This window comes from Rhinatrema bivittatum, chromosome 1, assembly GCF_901001135.1.
Source record: "Rhinatrema bivittatum chromosome 1, aRhiBiv1.1, whole genome shotgun sequence".
Taxonomy (NCBI): Eukaryota; Metazoa; Chordata; class Amphibia; order Gymnophiona; family Rhinatrematidae; genus Rhinatrema; species Rhinatrema bivittatum.
The window spans coordinates 786,926,725-786,948,311 of NC_042615.1; the positions used below are offsets into that span (position 1 = coordinate 786,926,725).

Sequence of the window (21,587 nt, forward strand, 5' to 3'; positions counted from 1 at the left end):
ATCGGAGGATACGCGTATAGAAGGCCTGAGTTCCAAGGGCGAGCAAAGGTGTCCTTGGATGGCTGGTTTTTTTGTTTGTGTAGAAAACAGAATCTGTCCACTTTGTGATTCAGATGTGACGCAAAGATGACTATTGTTGGTTGTCCCCAACGTTGAATATCCTGGTCGCTACTAAGGGATCCAGGGACCATTCGTGTGGTTGGAACTGACAACTGAGTCAATCTGCCACTACGTTGTGAATGCCTGCCAGAAAAGTGGCCCGGAGAAACATTGAGTGTGTTAGGGCCCAGTCCCAAATCTGTGCAGCTTCTTGACAAAGGAGATACGAGCCCTTACCTTCCTGTTTGTTGATGTACCACATGGCTACTGTGTTGTCCGTTTGGATCAGAACAGTCTTGTGTGAAAGGCAGTCCTTGAACGCATGCAGCGCATAACGTATAGCTTGAAGTTCCAGGAAATTGATTTGAAATGCTGCTTCGAGTTTTGTCCAAGTACCTTGGGTTTGGAGATTGTTTATGTTAGCTCCCCAACCCAAGGTGGATGCATCTGTAATTAAAGTTATCTGTGGGACTGGTTGTTGGAAGGGAAGGCCCTTGCGCAAATTGTCCTTGTTCGCCCACCAAAGTAGAGATAAACGTAGTTGGTGGGTTACTTGAATTGGAGAGGACAGTGGTTGAATGGCTTGGATCCCTTGTGATCATAATGTCCATTGGGTTACTCTCATGGCGAGCTTTGCCATAGGAGTGACATGAACTGTGGAGGCCATGTGGCCTAGTAAGGTTAGAAACTGATGAGCTGATGCTTGTTTCTTTGAGTGAATCGAGTTTGCCAGTAGGGAAGGTTTTTCTGCTCGATCCTCGGGTAGAAAGGCCTTTGAGAGGATGGTGTTCAATTCTGCTCCAAAGAATTGAAGCAGGTGAGATGGAGTAAGATGGGACTTTTGATAATTGATGAGAAAGCCCATGGTGTGATGTAGAGTAATTGTTCGACTAAGAGAAGTTAGAGCTCCTTATTGAGATTGACTTCTGATTAGCCAGTCGTCTAAGTATGGAAAGACATGGACACTTTCCTTGTGCAAGTGTGCTGCTATTACTGCCAGACATTTGGTAAATACTCTGGGAGCAGAGTATTTACCAAATGTCTGAATGGTAGTACTCTGTACTGGGAATGTCGATGACCTACCATGAAGCGCAGATACTTGCGATGAGGAAGGAATATTGGAATGTGAGCGTAAGCATCTTGAAGATCAAGAGAACAAAGCCAATCTCCTGTTTGAAGAAGTGGAAGCATAGTGCCTAAAGACACCATCCTGAACTTTTCTTTTTTCAGAAACTTGTTGAGATTTCTGAGGTCTAGGATAGGACGTAGGCCTCCGGTTTTCTTTGGAATGAGGAAATAACGGGAATAGAATCCTCTGCCCTGCTGAGTCCGGGGCACTGGCTCTACAGCCCTGGCTTTCAGAAGGGTGGATAATTCTACTTGCAATTGGATTATGTGATTTTCGCTGAGAGAAAGAGGTTTCGGAGGAGAATCTGTTGGAATTGAGAGGAAATTGAGTTGGTAACCTCGAGATATGATTGCAAGTACCCATTGGTCTGTTGTTATTTGAACCCAATGGGTGTAAAAGGAGGATACTCGACCTCCTACCAGAAGCTCTGGATGAGGATTGGAGAGATAGCTGTGTTCCCTGGAAATGGCCTCAAAAACCAGCAGCCGGCCCAGTCTGTGGTGGAGGTTGCGGTCTGGATGGTCTAGGCTGTCTGGGCTGAGCCCTTTGTTGCAGCCTAGCAGACCTGCTTCTAGATGTAGGGGGGTAATACCGCCTCTGTCTATAGAAAGGTCTTCTAGAATCCTTCCTTTGCGGCCTACGAATTGGCTGCGTAGGTGGATCCTGCAGGATTGAAGAAAGCTGTCTTAAGGTTTCTGTATGATCTTTTAATTGAGCAACTGCATCTTGTACTTTGGACCCGAAGAGGTTATCTCCAAGACATGGGAGATCTACTAACTTGTCCTGGACCTCAGGCCTGAGATCCGAGGCTTTAAGCCATGCCCAACGTCTGGCACTTATACCCGATGCCGCCACTCTGGAAGCTGTCTCGAAACCATCATAGGCCGCACGGACCTCGTGTTTGCCTGCTTCTAGCCCTTTAAGAATGATCATTTGGGCTGCTTCCTGATATTGTGATGGAAGTGATGGAATAAAGTCCTGCATTTGCTTCCACAAATTTCTTTGGTACTGGGTCATGTATAATTGATATGAAGATATCCTGGAATTCAACATGGCCCCTTGATAGACTTTGCGCCCCAGGGAATCTAAAAATCTGTGATCGTTTCCTGGGGGATTTGAGGAATGTGGTCTAATCCTCTTGGACTTCTTCTGCGGAGACTCTACCACTACTGACTGGTGAGGAAGCTGTGATTTTTGGTAGCCAGGAGCAGACTGGACCAAATATGTAGTGTCCATTCTTTTGTTAATAGCTGGTACTGAGCATGGATGCTCCCAAATTCGATGTTGTAATTGCAGAAGCACATCATGGATTGGAATAGCTACCACTTGTTTTGGAGGGTCTACAAATTGAAGAACCTCCAATGTTTCTTACCTTACATCTTGCTCTGTGACCAAGGCGAATGGGATGGTGTCATCCATTTCTTGGATAAAGGTTGTGAATGAGAAATCTTCCGGTGGAGATTTCTTCCTTGAATCCGATGGGGAAGGATCCAACATGAAAGTTTCAAATGAAGTATCTGAGTGAGTATCACTCCAGGTATCATATGGATCCTGTCCAGGTAGAGAGATTGTGAAAGTTCTAGGCGGTCTAGGAATTCCTGAAGGTCCTGGTTGTGGATCTTCCAATGGTGAGTCCTCCAGGTGTTCTTTTCCCGGTTTGGGAGGAAGTGCACCGACCACCTCATCGAATCTCTTCATCAGAAGTTGGTAGAGAACCATTTCCGGACGTCCTGGGTCCCCGGGAGAGATTGGCATCGATGGTGACGGTGGTGGAATTGATGATGGTGTTGGTATCTTTGGTGGTCGTGTGGGCATCACCGTAACTGGAATCATTGTAGGTGATGGAATCGATGGAATCATCGGTATGGGTACCGGCATCGACGGGGTCATCGGCATTGGTATAGTTACCGGCTTCGGTGGAATCACCGGTATCGGCAAAGGTACCGGCATCGGTTCAAGAACCAGCATCGGCGAAGTCGCTGGAGTAGGTGTGTGTTCCTTCAGGGCCTGGAGTACCGCTTGTCTGATAAAATCTGACAATTCCTGTGATACAGCCGGTGTAGTCAGAGCAGCTATACGCAGTGGCGGTGTTGGCGTCGATATCACATCCGCAGAGCCCTGTGGAGGTTCGATCAATGCAGGTATAGGCCCCGGCGCCGAAGGTAGCAGTTTCCTGAGATTTTTGCCGTTTAGCAGTCGGTTCCTCCGGAGAGAGGGGTGTCGCTGGAGTCGATGAGTGTCGATGTCAGTGACGATGTTTTGGTCGGTGCTCAACTACCGACCTTATCTATGCCGTCGACATCGATGGTGATGGACGATCTCCCGATCCCTCCAGACTATGTTTTTTCAGTAAAATCCGCTTTGTAACTCCCACCGGGGACGACTTCATTGATGTTGAAGGAGAAGGAAGGAGCTGAAGGTGAAACAGATGTTCCATCTTCTCCTGTCAAAGTTTTCTTCCTTTAGGAGTCATCTCTGCACATTGAGGGCAGGATGAAACATCGTGTTTATCTCCTAAACAGATAACACACTCTAGGTGTGGATCTGTTATGGACATTGTTCTATTACAAACCGGACATTTTTTAAATCCGGAAGCTATTTTCTGTCAACAGCCATCGATGAAAAAATGGAAAAAGAAACTGAGAGAAAGTTTTTACTAAAAGTAAAAACCAGACTAAGTTTACTCACCAGCCGCTGGAAAATTGAGAGAGATCGCTTATAGGAGAAAATTTTTGAGAATTCATTGACTTTTCAGTCAGGTATATTGTGAGGAAAAACTCACGAGGCTCCTTGATCCGTGATGCTTACAGCAGCGCGGAAAAATGAAGACTACAGAGAGACCCCTATGGCAGAGACTATCATGGCATGCTGGGCATGCTCAGTGGCCTCACAGGGCCAGTCAAAAGTTTCTAGAAACTTTGACAGAAAGTTTCCCCGCAATAGAGCTCCGTCAGTGACGTCACCCATATGTGAGAACTAGCATCCTGCTTGTCCTGGGATAATACAACAAATAAGAGACAGCTAGAATGGCAATGGTGGAAATCCAAATCCCAAACAGACAGAGGCAATAGCAGAAGTCACCAGATGACTTATTTCAAGGCAATATTGGAAACCAAGACACACTACTTCTCCAAAACAATCAACCAAGTAAAAAAAACTCACCATGAGAACTCCTGCACATCTTTACTTTCTTCCCTAGCCATTGATAGCTTTGCATAAACAAGCCAAGTTCTTTACCAATAAGATTAACAGCATCAGAGCAGACCTAGATACCAAGACCTCGGAATATCCAAATAAAATGCAACCAATCTCACCATCCCACTCGCCTTCCGTCTCCTATCAATTGAAGCAATGGACTCCTTCATCACAAACCTCAAATCCACAACATGTTTGGATGACTTCTGCCCTTCATAGCTCATCAAACAGGCCAAATCACCATAAATCAGTCACTTCCAGACCTTCATAAACTCCTCATTATCAGAAGGCCATCTATCTGAGTGCCTAAAAAAAGCTGTGATAAGATGCACACTAAAGAAACCATATCTGGATCCAAACACAATAAGCAATTACTGCCCACTCTCAAACATTCCTTTCCTCAGCAAAATTATGAAAAAGTAGTTCTGCTACAATTAACTGAATTTTTACAACTCACAAACCACCTGGTCCCCTTCAAATCTGCTTTCAGACTCTACCACAGCACAGGAACCATACTAACTTGTCTCACAGATGAACTTTGATTATGGCAAGAGTGTGGTCAACAAACTCTCCTGCTTCTCCTGGACCTCTCAGCAGAGTTTGACACTACTGCCCACGAGCTCATCATCATCCGCCTGATGGACCTAGGTCTCTTAGGCCCAACACTCACTTGGCTCAAATCTTTCCTCCACAATCACACCCATACCATCTCTGTTGGACAGGTGTCCTCTCACCCACACCGCCATCTATGTGGTATGCCACAAGGTTCCATTATATCCCCCAATTTTTTAAATATCTATTTGGCTCCACTTGGCAAACTAATCAAAAAAAGCCATATTCCTTACCATGCTTATGTGGATGATATTCAGCTATTTTGCTCAGTAGGCTCTGATCCTCACCAAGCAATCTAAACCTCAACAATTGTCTTAAAATGATCTCAAACTAATTACACCTTAAACTAAAGCTAAATCTCCAAAAAAACAAAGAGGTATTGTGGGATGGAAAAAAGGACCACACTCCGTTTATGACTTTCAGTATCATGGGATCTTCTTAGTGTTTGGGTAATTGCCAGGTTCTTGTGGCCTGGTTTTGGCCTCTGTTGGAAACAGGATGCTGGGCTTGATGGACCCTTGGTCTGACCCAGCATGGCAATCTCTTATGTTCTTATGTTCTTACTCACATCCTCTTTAGAGTAGCTGACATTCATAGGTATGCTTCCTTCACAGTGACAGCCCTTGGCCAAATGACCTCTCTTCCCATAGTTAAAACAGGCTGGCGGGCTTGGGGGCCTGTGACCGAAGCATGGAACCAGAGCTGTCCTGTTCCATGTACTGTTGCTGGAGTCTTGCACTCTCATTGCCATATCAGGAAGCTTGTATGGGTTGCCTTACTAGCTTCCTTACTAGTTCTGGCATGAACTGAACCTGATGGAAGGTGTCCACCACTTACAATGCTTTCTCCAAGATAAGCCCTGGATGTCGTCAGACCCAATTCCACATGGGCTTGTCCAGCTCGTCCAGGAATTGCTCCAGGAGGATCTGGTTGGCTACTTCGAGGCTTGTTTTTGCCTTTGGCTATAACTATTTCCATCCCGCCTGCTTTAGGCGATGAAAAAGGCCCCATGCACTTTCTCTGAGCTATAGGGTGCCACGCCAGAACTGTTGCCAGTATGTTTCCATAGTGTAACCGTTTCCAGGATAGCAGTTTTAACTTTTGGTTTTCTCATTGGGGTGACGGCCTGAAAAGCCACTTGGCTTCTGCCTGTAAGCATATTTGCCAAGTAGGTGGTCCGGGTGGTTTGCGGCAGTTCCTTGCCTTATTCAAAAGTAAAAAGAAAACTCCTAGCCTGTCTGGCTCTGACTAACTTTTTCTTTTTTTTCCCCTGTCTGTCCACATGGGCTACCCCCTGTAGCTGCTTGTATTTTACTTCACAGCTGCAGCCAGGCCCCAAAAAGGTTTAATATGTTTTGTTACTCTGTGCTGCTGCTTTAGAGCAGAAGCACAAGTTCCTGATCTGTGCAAATCAGCTAGAGCGGATACAGAGGAAAAAAAAGTTTCCTTTCCTTAAGGCTAGTGTGGGTCCCTGCCTGTGCAGGTGCTTAGAACAGGAACAATTCCGCTGAATGATACCATATGTAGCACAGTGTGAGTGGCTTTTAGCTTGCTGGACTCCAGCTATTCTTCAACAGACTATTATTTACAGGCAAAATTAAACAATTAAAACCCTGCTTTCTTCAGCAATGCTGGCAACAGAAATGTAGAAGTTTATAGATATACAGCTTCAGCAGAGATCTGACTTTATTCTACTCTTGTCTGTGTCCATCCTTTTCCTTTGGGTTCTGGCATCTTATCCATCTTCCCAGGGAAAAAGCCTGCAACCAGAATTCCTTGTGGCTGTCTTAAGGTGGGACCAGGCAAAATGCCTGGTCCTGGACTTTTAAGGAGATTAGAGGATCTAAATATGTATATCCTGAAGGAGACGAGCGACAGGGGAGAGTATGAATCAGATTTTCAAAATCCTGAATGGAATATAACAACCTAAGAACTGCCATGCTGGGTGAGACCATAGTCTATCGAGCTCAGCATCCTGTCTCTGACGGTGGCCAATGCAGGTTGCAAGAACCTGCCAGATCCCATAAAATAAATCTAATTCCTATTACTCACTCCCAGGTATAGCAATAGCTTTCTAGGTCTAGTGCTATGGACTTTCCTCCAGGAACTTGTCCAAACTTCTTTTAAACCCTGCTATGCAAGTCACCTTGCTCATGTCCTCTGGCAATAGATTCCACAGATTCATAGTGTACTGAGTAAAAAGTACTTTCTACAATTTGTTTTGAACCTGCTGGTTGTTAGTATCATGGAGTGTCTCCTTGTTTTATCATTATTTGCAAGCATAATTAGCCATCTTTTATTTAACCATTCCACTCCACTCATAATTTTATAAACTTTTATCATGTGCCCTCTCGGCCAGAGCCCTAGCCTGCATAGCCTCTCATCATAGGAAAAATGTCCATCCCCTTTATCATTTGTGTTGCCCTCCTCTGTAAATTAACTCAGATGTATCCTCTTTAGCGGAGGACACCATTTTGCTGTACAGCAAAATGAAAATTTACTCCGGCGCAACCAAAGTGGATGCATCATTTCAGGAAGACGACAGAAGAAAGAAGATCAAAGACTTTGAAGCCTAGGCTCCAGCTCTAGGCCTGAGCCTGGGGCCCAGGCCTAGGCCCAGGCCCAGGCATCAGGACCTGGACTCCAGACTGAGCTCAGGCATCAGGCCTGAATGCAAGCTCTGGCCTAGGTAGAGATCCAGGCATCAGGACCCAGCCTCTGGGCCAGGCCCTGGATTCCTACTGGATTGGGTAAATGGGTATCAGGAAATTTCCCAATACTGGCAAAACATTTTGGTCCGAGCCTAGGCCGAGACCCTGGTCTCACGCTCAGGCCGTGGCCCCTGATTCAGGCCATGCCCTATGCCTAGGCAAGGCCCCAGGCCTTGACTGAGGTGCCATGTGTGGGCATAAACCATGGCCCCTGCTTTGGGCGTCGTCCTATTTCCTAGGTGAGGTCCTGGCTGCAAACTTAGGCCTAAGCCCACGGGTAACTTTCTTTTTTTTGTTTCAAACAAATTAACCGAATAGGATTTAATTCTGGGGCCCCATCAATTTGTTTTGAAGCCCCCCAAAGAAACAAATTGGCCCAATTCATTTAGTTTTCCTAATTTGATTGAAAGTAATGCACATCCCTAGACTCATGAGGTTCTGTATTTCCTCGCGATCCACTACTGTTTTAACAACTTTGAGGAATTTTATATCATCTGCAAATCTGATCACCTCACTCATTTTTTCCTTTTTCAGATCATTTATGAATATGTTAATAAGCACAGGTTCCAGTATCGATCCCTGTGGAACTCCACTAAAGATTTTTCTCCATTTGGAAAACTGGCCATTTAGTCTTACCCTGTGTATCCGACCTTTTAACCATTTACCAATCCACAATAGGGACGGACCCAGAAAACAAAGCGGAAGCCGATCCAGTTGGCTGTATTACAGTGAAAACAATAGGAATCGGATGAAATAAAGGGCTTCTTATCATCATCCGATTCCTATTGTTTTCACTCCAATCCACAATAGAACACTGCCTCCTATCCCATAATTCTTTAATTTCCTGAGTTTCTCATGGGGAACTTTGACAAATTCCTTCTGAAAATCCTATGTCAATCAGATCACCTTTTTCTACATGTTTATTTACACATTCAAAAAATCTAAAAGATTGGTAAGGAATTAATGATACACAAAAATCAAATCTTTTCTGATGAAGAGGAAGTTGTAGGACTAGATGTCATGATATGAAATTTCAAGGGGGTAGGCTCAGGAGCAATGTCAGGAAGTATTTCTTCATGGAAAGGGTAGAGTATGCATGGAATCGATTTTGGAAGAAGTGATGACAAAAAGAATGGTAATGAATAACACTGTAGAAGGACTGTCGAGAAAGGGTTTGTGTTTTGCCAATGATACCAAAATCTGCAACAGGGGTAGACAGCAAGGAAGGAGTGAAAAACACAAGGAGGGATCTAGTGAAGCTTGAGGAATGGTCTAGAATCTTGCAACTAAAATTTAATGCTAAAAAAAGCAGTTGTGCATTTAGGTTGCAAAAAAAACCTAATGGAGAGATACAGTATTGTGGGTGAAATTCTTCTAAGCACAAAAGAAGAGCAGGATCTGGGGATGATTTTATCTGATGATCTTAAGGTGGCCAAACAGGTGGATAAAGCAATCTCAAATGCCAAAAAGATGCTTGGCTGCACAGGGAGGGGAATGGTCAGCAGAAAAAGGGAGGTAATATTGCCCCTGTATAGGTCCCTGGTGAGACCTCATTTGGAATACTGTGTACAATTCTGGAGACTGCACTTTCAAAAGGATATAAACCGGTTGGGTGGCTACTAAAATTGTCAGTGGTCTTTGTTCTAAAGCATATGGGAACATACTTAAAGAACTAAATACACATACCCTAGAGGAAAGGCTAGATAGGGGAGATATGATTTATTTATTTAACGCTTTTATATACCAACATTCGTTTGCACATCACTTTGGTTTACAGTAGAACAATTGAAATATGAAAGGAAATTACATTTTAACAATTTGAGTAACTATGTCTTAACAATTTGAACAACTATGGAGTTTGAAGGGTGAAAGGAGGTAGGAACACAAGAGACCAAAAAAACCCAGAAAGGAATAAGTAACTATAATTATTGTAACTGTAGAGGTCAGCATGTTGTAGGAAGGGATAACAGTTTCAGGAATGTGCTTGCGGAGGGGAAAGAGCTTGTGTGTCTGAGTGCAGGTGTGTGCGAGAGTTATTGATAGGCTTGCTTAAAGAGCCAGGTTTTCAGTTTGTTTTTTTTGAAGTTTTGTGTGTTAGGTTCAAGCTTTAAGTCTAGGACATTGTGTTCCAAATGGTAGGACCGGTAAGGGAAAGTGCATGTTCCCGTGTCGAGGATAGGTGAGTGAGTTTGGGAGAGGTTATTGGTAAAGTGCCATTATTGGCAGATCTTGTGGATCTTCGGGGGGGGGGGGGGTTTGAAGAGGAAGGAAGTGTTGACCCAGTTTATATTTGGGTGTATAGTGGTCTTGTGAACTAGAGTGAGACTCTTGAAGCGTATTCTAAGGTGTATAGGGAGCCAGTGAAGGTTTTTTAATATAGGGGTGATGTGTTCGTTTCTTCTGGTGTTTGTGAGGATTCTGGCGATGGCGTCTTGTAGCATTTGCAGGGGTTTTAGTGAGGTTGCTGGCAGTCCTAAAAGTATGGAATTGCAATAGTCTATTTTGGATAAGATGAGTGCCTGAAGGACTGTTCTGAAATTGTTTTGATGAAGGAGGGGCCTTAGTTTTTTTAGCACGTGGAGTTTGTAAAAGCAGTCTTTCATTGTTGAATTTATGAATTTTTTTAGGTTTAACTCATTGTCTAGTGTGACGCCTAGGTTTCTAACCTCCTTTGCAATTGAGGGTTTTACTTGGTTGGGGGAATTTCAGGAAGGATTAAGTCATTAGATTTGTGGCTTTTTATTAAGAGTTCAGTTTTGTTGGTATTTAGTGCTAGGTTCATTTGATTGAGAAGTTGCTTAATGGAGGTGAGGTGGTTGTCCCAGAGATGAAGGGATTTGGTAAAGGATTCAGGGATGGAGATGAGGATTTGGACGTCATCAGCGTATATGAAGAAGGTGAGTCCTAGGTCGGTTAGGAGTTTACATAAGGGGAGCATATATATATATATATTGAAGAGCATGGATGATAGGGAGGAGCCTTGTGGGACGCCTTGAGTTAGTTTGATGGGCTCAGATTCATTCTTGCCAATTTTGACTTTGTAATGTCTGTTCTCTAGGTATGAGATGAACCATTGTAATGCAATGCCAGATAGTCCAATTTCAATTAGTCGGTCAATGAGGATGTTGTGGCTAATTGTGTCGAAGGCTGCTGAGATATCTAGCATAGCTAGGATGAAGGATTGTCCTTTATCTAGACCTCTGAGGATGGTGTCGGTGAGGGAGATTAATAGTGTTTCCGGCTGAAAAATTTATGGAAGCCAAATTGGGAGGGGTGTAGAACATTGTGTTTTTCTAAGTGTTCTGATAGTTGATTGTTTACTACTTTTTCCAGAATTTTAGCAAGGAATGGGAGGATGGATATGGGTCTGAAGTTGTTTAGATCTGAGGGGTTCAGTTGGGGTTTTTTTTAAGATGGGTTTGACTAGGGCTCCTTTTATGTTGGTTGGTACTTGTCCCTGAGACAGGGATGTGTTGATGATGTCTGCTATGGGTTTAGCTATGATGTTTGGGCTAGATTTTAGATGTTTAACTGGGATTGCGTCCGCTGGATGTGATGCGGGGTTAATTTTTCTGATGAGTGATTCTATTTCTGAGGAGGAGATATTCTCGAATTCATCAAGGATGGCATTTAAATATCTCCAAGGTTTCCATGCACAGGAGGAGAGCCTCTTTCAACAGAAAGGAGGCTGTAAAATGAGGGGTTATGGGATGAAATTGAAGGGAGGAAGATTCAGAAGAAATCTTGAGAAATATTTCTTTACAGAGAAGACAGTGGATGCATGGAACAGCCTCCCAGTGGAGGAGGTGGAATTCGAGAAAACATTGGATAAGCACAGGGGATCTCTGAGTGATAGGAATTGAAAAGCCTATTTTAGTTGGGAGGAAGGGTAAAATAGATAGGCTATATGGTCTTTTTCTGTGGCCACATTTTTATGTTTCTAATGGAATTCAAAAAAGTGTGGTATTAACACAGAGAATTCCTAGTGGCTAAATGAAGAAAAGGAGAAACCTATATTAACTGGGGTAACCTGCACGGAGCGGCAGTTGCTACTCTTGATGGAGGGTATGGGGGTAACCTGTGTGGAGCACCAGTTACTACCCTGAAAAAATAAAATAGAATAAGCTTGCTAGGCAGACTGGAAGGACTGGTTTGATCTTTTTCTGCCATCATTTATTATATTACCATATTTTTGGTTATTTAAACAGGCTTTCAGAGGTTAACCAGGAGTGGTGTGGTGCTTCCATCTCTTTATGATAGGTTGTCTGATTCAGATGGGTTATTTATGTAATATTGCAATTTATTTGGAATTGTTTATAGAGATGATTTATTTGCCCTTTGGCTTTCTTTTTAATACAAATCAATATTCAGTAAGCAGGTGAACGGAGAAATTATCCAGATAAAGCTATCTAGATATCTTTAGCCAAATAATCAGTGGCACTTGTACTTACAGTTACCCAGATAACATTATCTGGGTAAATTTGCCACTCACTGGCTTACTGAATATTTAAAAAAAAAAAAAAAAAAAATGTGGTTGAGCACCAAATCCATTCCTCCTTGCAATTCCAAGATAAAAAAAGAATGTTGCAGCCAAGCACTTGAAGCCCCTGCAACTTTCGTTTGTAATGCATTACACCATCTCTGCCTTTCGAACCAAACTGAATTTTACAACAGCTAAGCTTAAAAATAACTACTGATAAAAATTCATGTCAGTGTGTATAAAATAAAATCAATGTCGCTTCTTACCCAGAATGCTCAACTTGAACATTGTGAATTCGAGCAATATTTTTACACAAAGTATGAATAAATTTTCCACACTATTTCTTCATTGCACAAAGTAAAAATTGTTTGATGTCTTACCCACAATAAAGGTGAACTAAAAGGTGATTTACAATATTATTTATGAAATGTTTTTCTTCCCTAGCTCATGGTATCTGCACCACCACTCTTTTCAGAAATAGTTCATTTTTAAATCTTACCCTAATAGGATATACAACAGCCTCCTTGACTAAGCGCTTGGCTGCATCGAGTCCAATAATATGATCCCATCTCACATTAGGATTATGGAGATAAATATCCTGAAATGTACAAAGTATGGCAAAACTAACATTCAGTGTGAGAGAAAAATACAAATTTAAAAAATAATAAAAGCAGTTATTGATTTATATTAGGAAATTAACCCTAAATCATACAATATTAATCTGTTGTATTTTCCAGTGTATAAGTCATACCTTTGCATAAGTCGCATCTCTCTATAAATAGCCATTTTTATGAAAAAGTTAGTACATACGTCTCACCTTTATATAAGACGCACCTGCGTTTCTCCTTGCAGGGCTCTTATGAGAGAGAGAAGCGATTTATAAAAAAAACAGCACATAAGTCGCACCATGGTATAAAACACACTGAAGGAAATTTGAAAGAAAAAAAAATGACATACACAGGAAAATATGGTATTTTCTTGCACCATAAATCTATAGTCAAGAGAGTTCTGAACACATAATGAACATGGACTTGAAATCCAACCAACGTAACAAAGTAAAATCAGATGTTTAAACTATACTAACTTGATTAAAGCCCAAATAGATCTCAACAACCAGATCTCAGAAAATAATTCTAGTGCTGTTTTGCCATGGTACTTCCTCAAAGGCATAGCTTGACACAACAGGCTCCAACTGAAATATTCCCATCCATCAATAAAATAATATTCCATATGTCGACTAAGAAGATAATTTTATAACAGCCTGCATACAAAGTACATGCAGACTTCAACCCAAATATTAAAAGCATTCTTACAAGTGTAAGTCTGCTTTGAAGTGTTGGGATGGATGCTGCACTGTAGAATTCCCCAGTCTCCCAAGGTATGCCTTTTCGGTGTGCTAGAGAGCGAAGAAGATACATTAAAGAACACACAAAGGCAATTTCTACAAAAAGCCTTTTTATTAATGAAGCAATCAATATTGGCTTATTGGATGATGGATGATACACCGACAGTTAATTACTGGAAAAATAAGCTACAGAAGTTAGCCATCTATGAACATTTGACAGTTTGTAGATCCCAGGGCCACAACTCCGCTAAAATGTATGCTAACTATATGGCACTCTGGAGAGACTACCTTATGTTTTTGCCAACAAAAGCCCGCAATGCCATTCTAGAGTTACGATAAACAACCTGGAACGATTCACCAATGGATAGGTAGAAAAGCTTTTACTACCTAGAATAATGGTTGTTATGGATTCGCAATGAGGGTGAGGAGGGAGGGTTGGGGGGGATGGCACATAGGGGAGCTTTACGGATAATAAGTCTGTTGTATCTGCTATGTTTGTTCTTTGCATTGTGTTAAAACTGAAAAATAAAATAAAAATAAAACAAAACAATGTGCAGTAGAGTCTGCCAGCCAACTGGACAATGTTTCTTTGGCAACCGCTATGCCCAGTCGGTTAGGATCATAAGAGACAAATAAGTGAGAGGTGTGACAATGCAGCTGAGATCTTTTTCTGTTGTAAACCAAGGCCCTTTTGCAGTCTAATGAATGAAGATCTTTTTCACCTTCTTCAGCATGTGGTCTTGTAAAGAAATAACACAATGGGTTGACTAAAATAAAAAGCCATTATTACCTTTGGCTAAAACTTTGGGTATGTGCAGAGCACCACTCTGTTTGATTTGATCTGATTTGATTTAGATTTCACTTTTTCAAGCTATGAACGATTTGCATAAAAGGACCATAATGAACCAAAGCATGAAATTCCCTTCCTCTTCTTGCTGATGTGATAGCAACTAGGAATATATTCCACATGAGAAACTTGAGAGAAGCAGACTCTAAAGGTTCAAACGGAAGCTTCATTAGTTGTGGTAGATTCATATTCAGGTCTCATGGAACAGGAGGTTTGACAACTGAAGCCTTAATATGCCATACAAACAGATGAGTTGAGATTGGTCTACCTTTAGTTTGGAAGTGGCAGGCCACTATAAATAGCATTGAGATGAACTCTTACTGATGAAGTACCGAGACCTGAAGAAGACAGACAGAGAAGGGCAACCAAAATGATAAAGGGGATGGAACAGCTCCCCTATGAGGAAAGGCTGAAGAGGTTAGGGCTGTTCAGCTTGGAGAAGAGACGGCTGAGGGGGGATATGATAGAGGTCTTTAAGATCATGAGAGGTCTTGAATGAGTAGATGTGAATCAGTTATTTACACTTTCGAATAAAAGAAGGACTAGGGGGCATTCCATGAAGTTAGCAAGTAGCACATTTAAGACTAATTGGAGAAAATTCATTTTCAATCAATGCACAATAAAGCTCTGGAATTTGTTGCCAGAGGATGTGGTTTTGGATAAGTTCTTGGAGGAGAAGTCCATTAATGGCTATTAATCAAGTTTAGTTAGGGAATAGCCACTGCTATTAATTGCATCAGTAGCATGGGATCTTCTTAGTGTTTGGGTAATTGGCAGGTTCTTGTGGCCTGGTTTGGCCTCTGTTGGAAACAGGATGCTGGGCTTGATGGACCCTTGGTCTGACCCAGCATGGCAATTTCTTATGTTCTTAGTATTTAAGTGGGAATTCTGATTCACATTGAATGATTCCAAGAATGTCTATAGACACCAAGATGAGCATGTTTTTCATTTGAATCTGTAAGATCTTCCAGTAGATGGCTTCCGGGCAGGCACTATTATATTCTCAACCACTTTGGGCAAGGCAAAGTGTTTAATCAGTGAGCGTTCAAAATCCAGGTTGTCAGGTGGAGGGAAGGAAGGTTTGGATAATATAGACATCCTTCCTCTTGAGTTAGTAAGGATGGATCTGCCCTAAGATGAATTGCAGAGGTGCTAGATAGCTGTACCAGATACGCAAACCAAACTTGACTAGACCATGCTGGAGCAACAAGAATCAATCAGACAAGGTCCTCAAGAACTTTTTGTACTGTCTTGCCAATCAATGGAATCAGTGGAAAAGTGTACATGAGAACTGCATTCCAACTGAGCAGAAAAGCATCCTGAGTGGATCTGAGGTCACTGGGCAGAATTGACCAAAATCTTTCCATTTTTCAGTTTTCCTCTGATACAAAGAGGTTGATTGTTGAAAGACCGCACAGACTGAACAGCCTGTTGGCAGCTGATTGTTGTAGGGACCACTTGTAGATAAAATAATCTACTGAGATGATCTGCTAATATGTTGTAAATTTCTGGAAAGTGGTTTGCTTGCAGGACAGTTTAATTTTGCAAGCCCATTCCTATATCTTTATCACCTCCTGGCAGAGGGCTCATGATCCCATGCTGCCTTGTTTCTTCATGTAGAACATGGCTACCTGATTGTCTGTTTATGAGAATGCTGTTCCCTTGGAGGAGATGTGTGAAAGTTGTCAACGCATATCTGATTGCTTGAAGGTTGATCTTAAAATGTTTTTCTTTTAGCAATCAAGTCCCTTGAATTTGATAGGGGCCTGGATGGGGTCTCCATCCTTTCATGGAAGTATCCATCACCATTGCTACTTGGTGAGGAAGTAGCCGGGACGGTACCTCCTCTTAGAGGATAAAAGGTTGTAGCCAGCAGTGAAGCTCCTTTTTCATGCCTTGCGAGACATTCACTGCATTCATCAAGGGCTGAGTTAATTATCCCCATTGGGAATGGAGTCACATGTGTAAGTGGGTCAGTGAAACTACATTAACTGCTTCTTCCATTTGACACAGAACAATCAGAATGTCTCTGGCTGATGTCTGATCTGCATTCAGCAAGTGTTCTGAGTGTGTTTGCCCAATCTGCAGGATCTTTCTTACAGAGAATCTATATATGCTCCTATGAAGTTTATTTTCTGGATAGAAACTTGAATCAATTTTTCAAAGTTCACCAGGAAGACTAATGACTGTGGGAGTTGAATTGACATCTGCAGGGAAGTGAGAACTGCTTCCCAAGAAGTGGCTAACACTAGCCATTTGTCTAGGTACGGAAAAACCTAGATGCTCTGACAGACGAAAGTGTGCCGCTACTACAGAAAGGCATTTCATGAAGACCCTCGGTGCCAATGATATTCTGAAGGGGAGTACTCAGTACTGGCAATGAGAGTAGTCCACCACAAATGAAGATAAAGCCAGTCAGAAGAATGAATGGGGATAGCAGCATAGGCATCCTTCAAATCCAGGGCATACATTAACTCTCCCTTATGGATGAGGGAGAGAATTGTGTGAAGGGAGTTCATTTTGAATTTCTCCAAGAGTAGATTCTTGTTTAGGCTTCTTAAATCCAGGATGGGTCTCAATTCCCCAGTTTTCTTGGGAGAAGGAAGTAGCTGGGGTAGAACTCTGGTTATGCTGCTGGGATGGAACAGGTTGTTGACTGAGAAGCAACTCCACTTCGAGGTGGAGTTGTGCTGAATGAGATGGATCAGGATTGAAGGCTGAGTAATGAGGAAGTGTGGGTATTTGGGAAAAGCATAAGCAGATTCCAGACTCCACAATTTTGAGTACTCAGCAGTCTTTTGTAATCTTATGCCACTCCTCCAAGTGGGATTAAATACTCCCTCCTACTGGAGGGATGGCTGAAGGATGGTCCAAACTTTGGCCTAGGTTTTGGTTGGGCCTGTTGGGTTGCCTTTGGTTGACAGCATTCCGGCTGCCGACTTCGGGCCAGAATCTGTAGTTGTTTTGGATACAGAGACGAGATTCTGTACCTTTGCCTTTCCTAATAAATCCTAACATTCTATTCGCTCTCTGACTGCTGCAACACACTGAACTGATGATTTCAATGTATTGTCCACTATGACGTTCAGATCTTTTTCCTGGGTGGTAACTCCAAATATGGAACCTAACATCATGTAACTAAAATGTGGGTTACTTTGCACTTATCCACATTACATTTCATCTGCCATTTGGATGCCCAGTCTTCCAGTCTTGCAAGATCCACCTGCAATTTATCACAATCTGCTTGTGATTTAACAACTCAGAATAATTTTGTGTCATCTAAAAATGTGGTCACTTCACTCATTCCTCTTTCCAAATCATTTATAAATATATTGAAAAGCACCGGTCCAAGTACAGATCCCTGAGGCACTATACTGTTTACCTTTCTCCACTGAGAAAAATGACAATTTAATCCTATTCTGTTTCCGATCTTTTAGCCAGTTTGCAATCCACAAAAGGACACCGCCTCCTATCCCATGACTTTTTAATTTTATTACACCAAGGCTGTATCATCTGATGGAAAAAAAAAACTTCAGCTTTTGTAAACAGTCATCTAAGTACTGAACCATACAAAATTAAAAGAGAATTTTAATACCCGTGCGCGGATGACCATGTATACATGGTTTCCGGTGCGTGCATATGGACATGCGCTCCTTTTCCGCTATCTTCCCCAATCCCTAAAACCCCTCTAACTAGTTTTTTTGTTTTTTAATTTCAATACTTACTTGCTCTCCAGTTCAGTAGTAGGTTGCACAGGCTGGCCAGCTGCTGGCACGTGCTTCACCGGGACAGTGCCTAATGATCACGCCCATGCCCTGCCCAGACCCTGCCCCCAGCCCTGCTCCTTTTTTCAAAGCCTGCTCTTCCACGTGTACCAGGAGATACATACATGGCCAGTCTTTGAAAATGCCCACAGCACGCGCACGGCCCAGCCACACGTATATCTCCCATTTTTTTTACGCGCCAGCCTTTGAAAATCAGGCCATTTGTGAGCAAATATTTGTGTATTAAGCATGGACCTCTGGAATTTTCTTATCAACATTTTCCAATTAACCTGGAATCGTTCCCCAGTGGGGTGTTAGAAAAAAAAATCTTGTTTTCTTTGCTCTTTTCAGAGCCAATTCCACTACTACCAATCAATATGGTAGTTGCACCACTCCAAATCCCAGCGATTTTTGCACTCTTGTATTTGAGATCCAATTTTCGTGCTACTGGTGTACAGTAAATTGGGATCTCCCACATTCCTTTTTTGTAACCCTGCAAAATATCATTTTTTGGGATCACTGCTGTTCTGATGGGTTCTTTAGAATTTGAAGAAGACCGAAAACCTTCACTCGAGGACCCTTGTCCTGTTCCCAACTTGTCCAGAAATCTGGAATAAGCAAGGTCTTCTAGTGGAGATGAGTATTCCAGAGGTTCAGGTAATCGATCAGAGGGAATTCCCGACGATCCCTCTTCAGATCTGGGGGGGAGGGAACACTAATCCAGGACCGCAATGATGAATTTGGTGACTGAGTAGGGAACCTTGATTGCCTTGCAGGGGTGTACTCCTCAAACTGGCTGGACTTTGCTGCAAGCGAGTGTCTGGGTCTACACCTGCCTCGTTGGGGATCTGATGAAGTGTCCACTCTGATTGGTGAAGATGGGATGACTCTCATGCAGGTAAATATGATATTTTAGAATATACCCTCTTTACCCTTGGATGCCAGAAAGGTAAACAAAGTTTTCATCAATTCTGCTACTTTGTCCAAGGGCTGACCTCCTCTTTGGCCAGATACTGGAGGTGGAACATTTTTTCTCATACCAGGATGGAGTCCCCTTGCACCTCTTCTAAATTATTGAAAGATCTGCACTGGAGGCCAATTGGAAATTAAATGGACCACGGAACAAATGGGATCCAGCGTTTCTAGGCAAAGGCCCCTTTCCAGTAGCTGGATGGTGATATTGCCATGGTGATTGGTAGGGTTAAGTGCATCACATCACTTCCTGCCCCCATGGATCCACCTCTTCGTATTGGTCAAGAGGGAGACAACAGAGTTTGCAGCATCGTTGCCTGGTGCGTCAATGATGATGCATTCTGTTCTGTCTCTTAGAGTGCCTCAATTGGCATTGAGGCTCTATGCAACGCATACTCCAGGGCTCAGTGCACTGAATGCGTCAAAGATTTATGCATCAAGGTTTTGTGCACAGACAAAGCCCTATGCATCGATGGATTCAGAGATTGATGCAGACAGCACCAATAAATAGTGTATAGATGGTACGGGAGCTGCATGCATTGACAATGCCGTAGAATGATGAATCGGCTACATTGAGGCGCTGATCAATGTTTTTTCGGCACCTGGTAAGCCACCGGCTCCACAGAGCATTTCTTTTTCTTTGTTTTGGTGTGCCCGCCCCTGAGGACCTGGCCTGTTCTGCCAACAGGGGAAATCTCTTAGAGGAGCTCCCGTTCAACTCTACACCCGGGAAGCATGAGGAAGTTCCACTCCAGGAGGAGAATCAACTATGGTTCCTCAGAGTCTTACATAGTTCCTCAATTTTCTAGGCCCTTGATTTTTGTGACCACAGATTCATGTGGCTTGTGATGAATGGCGTGGGTGTGAGCCCTTAGTGCCGTGACATAGTTAACGCAGCCTTGTAGGTGAACCTACGAGGCTTCGGTTGTCAGCTGGCGAACACACCTGAAGCAAGTCAGACTGGATCTTCACCTACACTAGCCACCTCCCTCGTAGGTTGAGCCCTTGGGTACTGGCAACTGCAATGACTTAGGTGGGGCCTTAGGTCAATAGAGTGAATGAGAGTCCAAGAACAAACCAGGGCCAGGACAGGCAGCAGAGAGGATATACTGGGGACAGGCTGCGGGTTGAGGCAGGCAGCAAGCAAGCATAGTCAGGTCCAAGGCAATGGTCAGGTCTAGGCGGAAGGCAAGTGTGGTCAGGTCCAGGTCTGAAGCAAGACATCAGGACCAGGAGATCAAGCCAAAGAATGCACAAGGATAGACGAGGAGCCATTGGACACGGTGGGTTGAGCAAGGCAAGGCTGGATGAGACAGGCTGGGCAAAGCAAAGCTGGAACACAGGAATGCAGGAACAACAGGAGCAACAGGAACAGGAGCAGCAGGAACAACATGAGCAACAGGCAGGAAACCCATTGCTGAGATGATGTTAGGGTGCACGACTGGGGCTTATGTACTCAGCTGCATGACGGCATCCAAGGGTGCTGGCAGACTGGATTCCCATCACAGGGCCTTTAAAAGACGGCGCGCCATGCGTGAGCACGCCTAAGAAAGGCCCTGCGGGAAGAGTGGCATGGCGTCGTCCCTACCACCAGGGAGGAGAGCAGCAGCATCCCGCCATGTTGAGATTTTCCAGTCTTAGGGATAAGTGCTGTCGATTGTAGGTAGAGCCCACAATCAGCAAATGTAACATGGCCACAATAATAGCAGTTTGTCTGGTCATGGTCTGGTCCCAGGCAGCTGTAGCAGATATCGTATCCATCAGTAATGGACAGCAAAGTTGTTTACTATTACTGATTAGTTGCGTACAGGTCTTCTCCGTCTGGACCAGCAGAATAATCAGCCACACAGCATGGGTGATGTCATCCAAGTTGGGCTCCCTTTTTCACAGCTGAGAAAGTTTTAATTTCACTTTCTGAGCATGCATGGAACTTTCCGTGTTTGCATCGCCATGTGTCCTCTTCTCAGTCTGTTCCATAGCTGAATTCAACATCCCATGGAGGAGGAAGGGTCTTTGTGGCTGATTGTTCTGCTGTCCATGCAGCACATCTATTACAGGTAAGCAACTTTCCTTTTTCCATGGATAAGCATCACAATTCAGCCACAAAGTATGGAACTCACTAGCTTAGGTTGCATTCTGCTATTTTGTTTTTATTGCAACCCGTATCAGCTGGCGGGAAGTTGCAACTTTTTACATGAATATGCTTTATAGTACAGATTGGCTGAATACACTATCCGTGCACATTTCTTGGTCCAGACAGTAATATTGTGTGACGGTATGGATTGTTAAACACATTGCTGCTTTACAAATATCCTGGATTGATACTGATTTCAGGTTCACTAACATGGTGGCAACTTTTCATATGTAGTTAGTTTTTATTGGTTGCTCAATATTGCAGCCTATTGATTGGTAACAATGAGAAATGTATTGCGA

At 43.1% G+C, this 21,587-nt stretch overlaps 1 protein-coding gene across 2 annotated transcripts in view; it reads right to left on the minus strand.

Moving 5' to 3' along the window:
* Positions 1-21,587, minus strand: part of KATNAL2 (katanin catalytic subunit A1 like 2) — a 296,579-nt gene that overhangs the window by 109,961 nt on the left and 165,031 nt on the right. For both annotated transcript variants that reach the window (XM_029580510.1, XM_029580502.1), the window contains exon 9: positions 12,726-12,824. In XM_029580510.1, the coding sequence (XP_029436370.1) occupies positions 12,726-12,824 (99 nt within the window). The remainder of the gene's footprint in view (positions 1-12,725; positions 12,825-21,587) is intronic.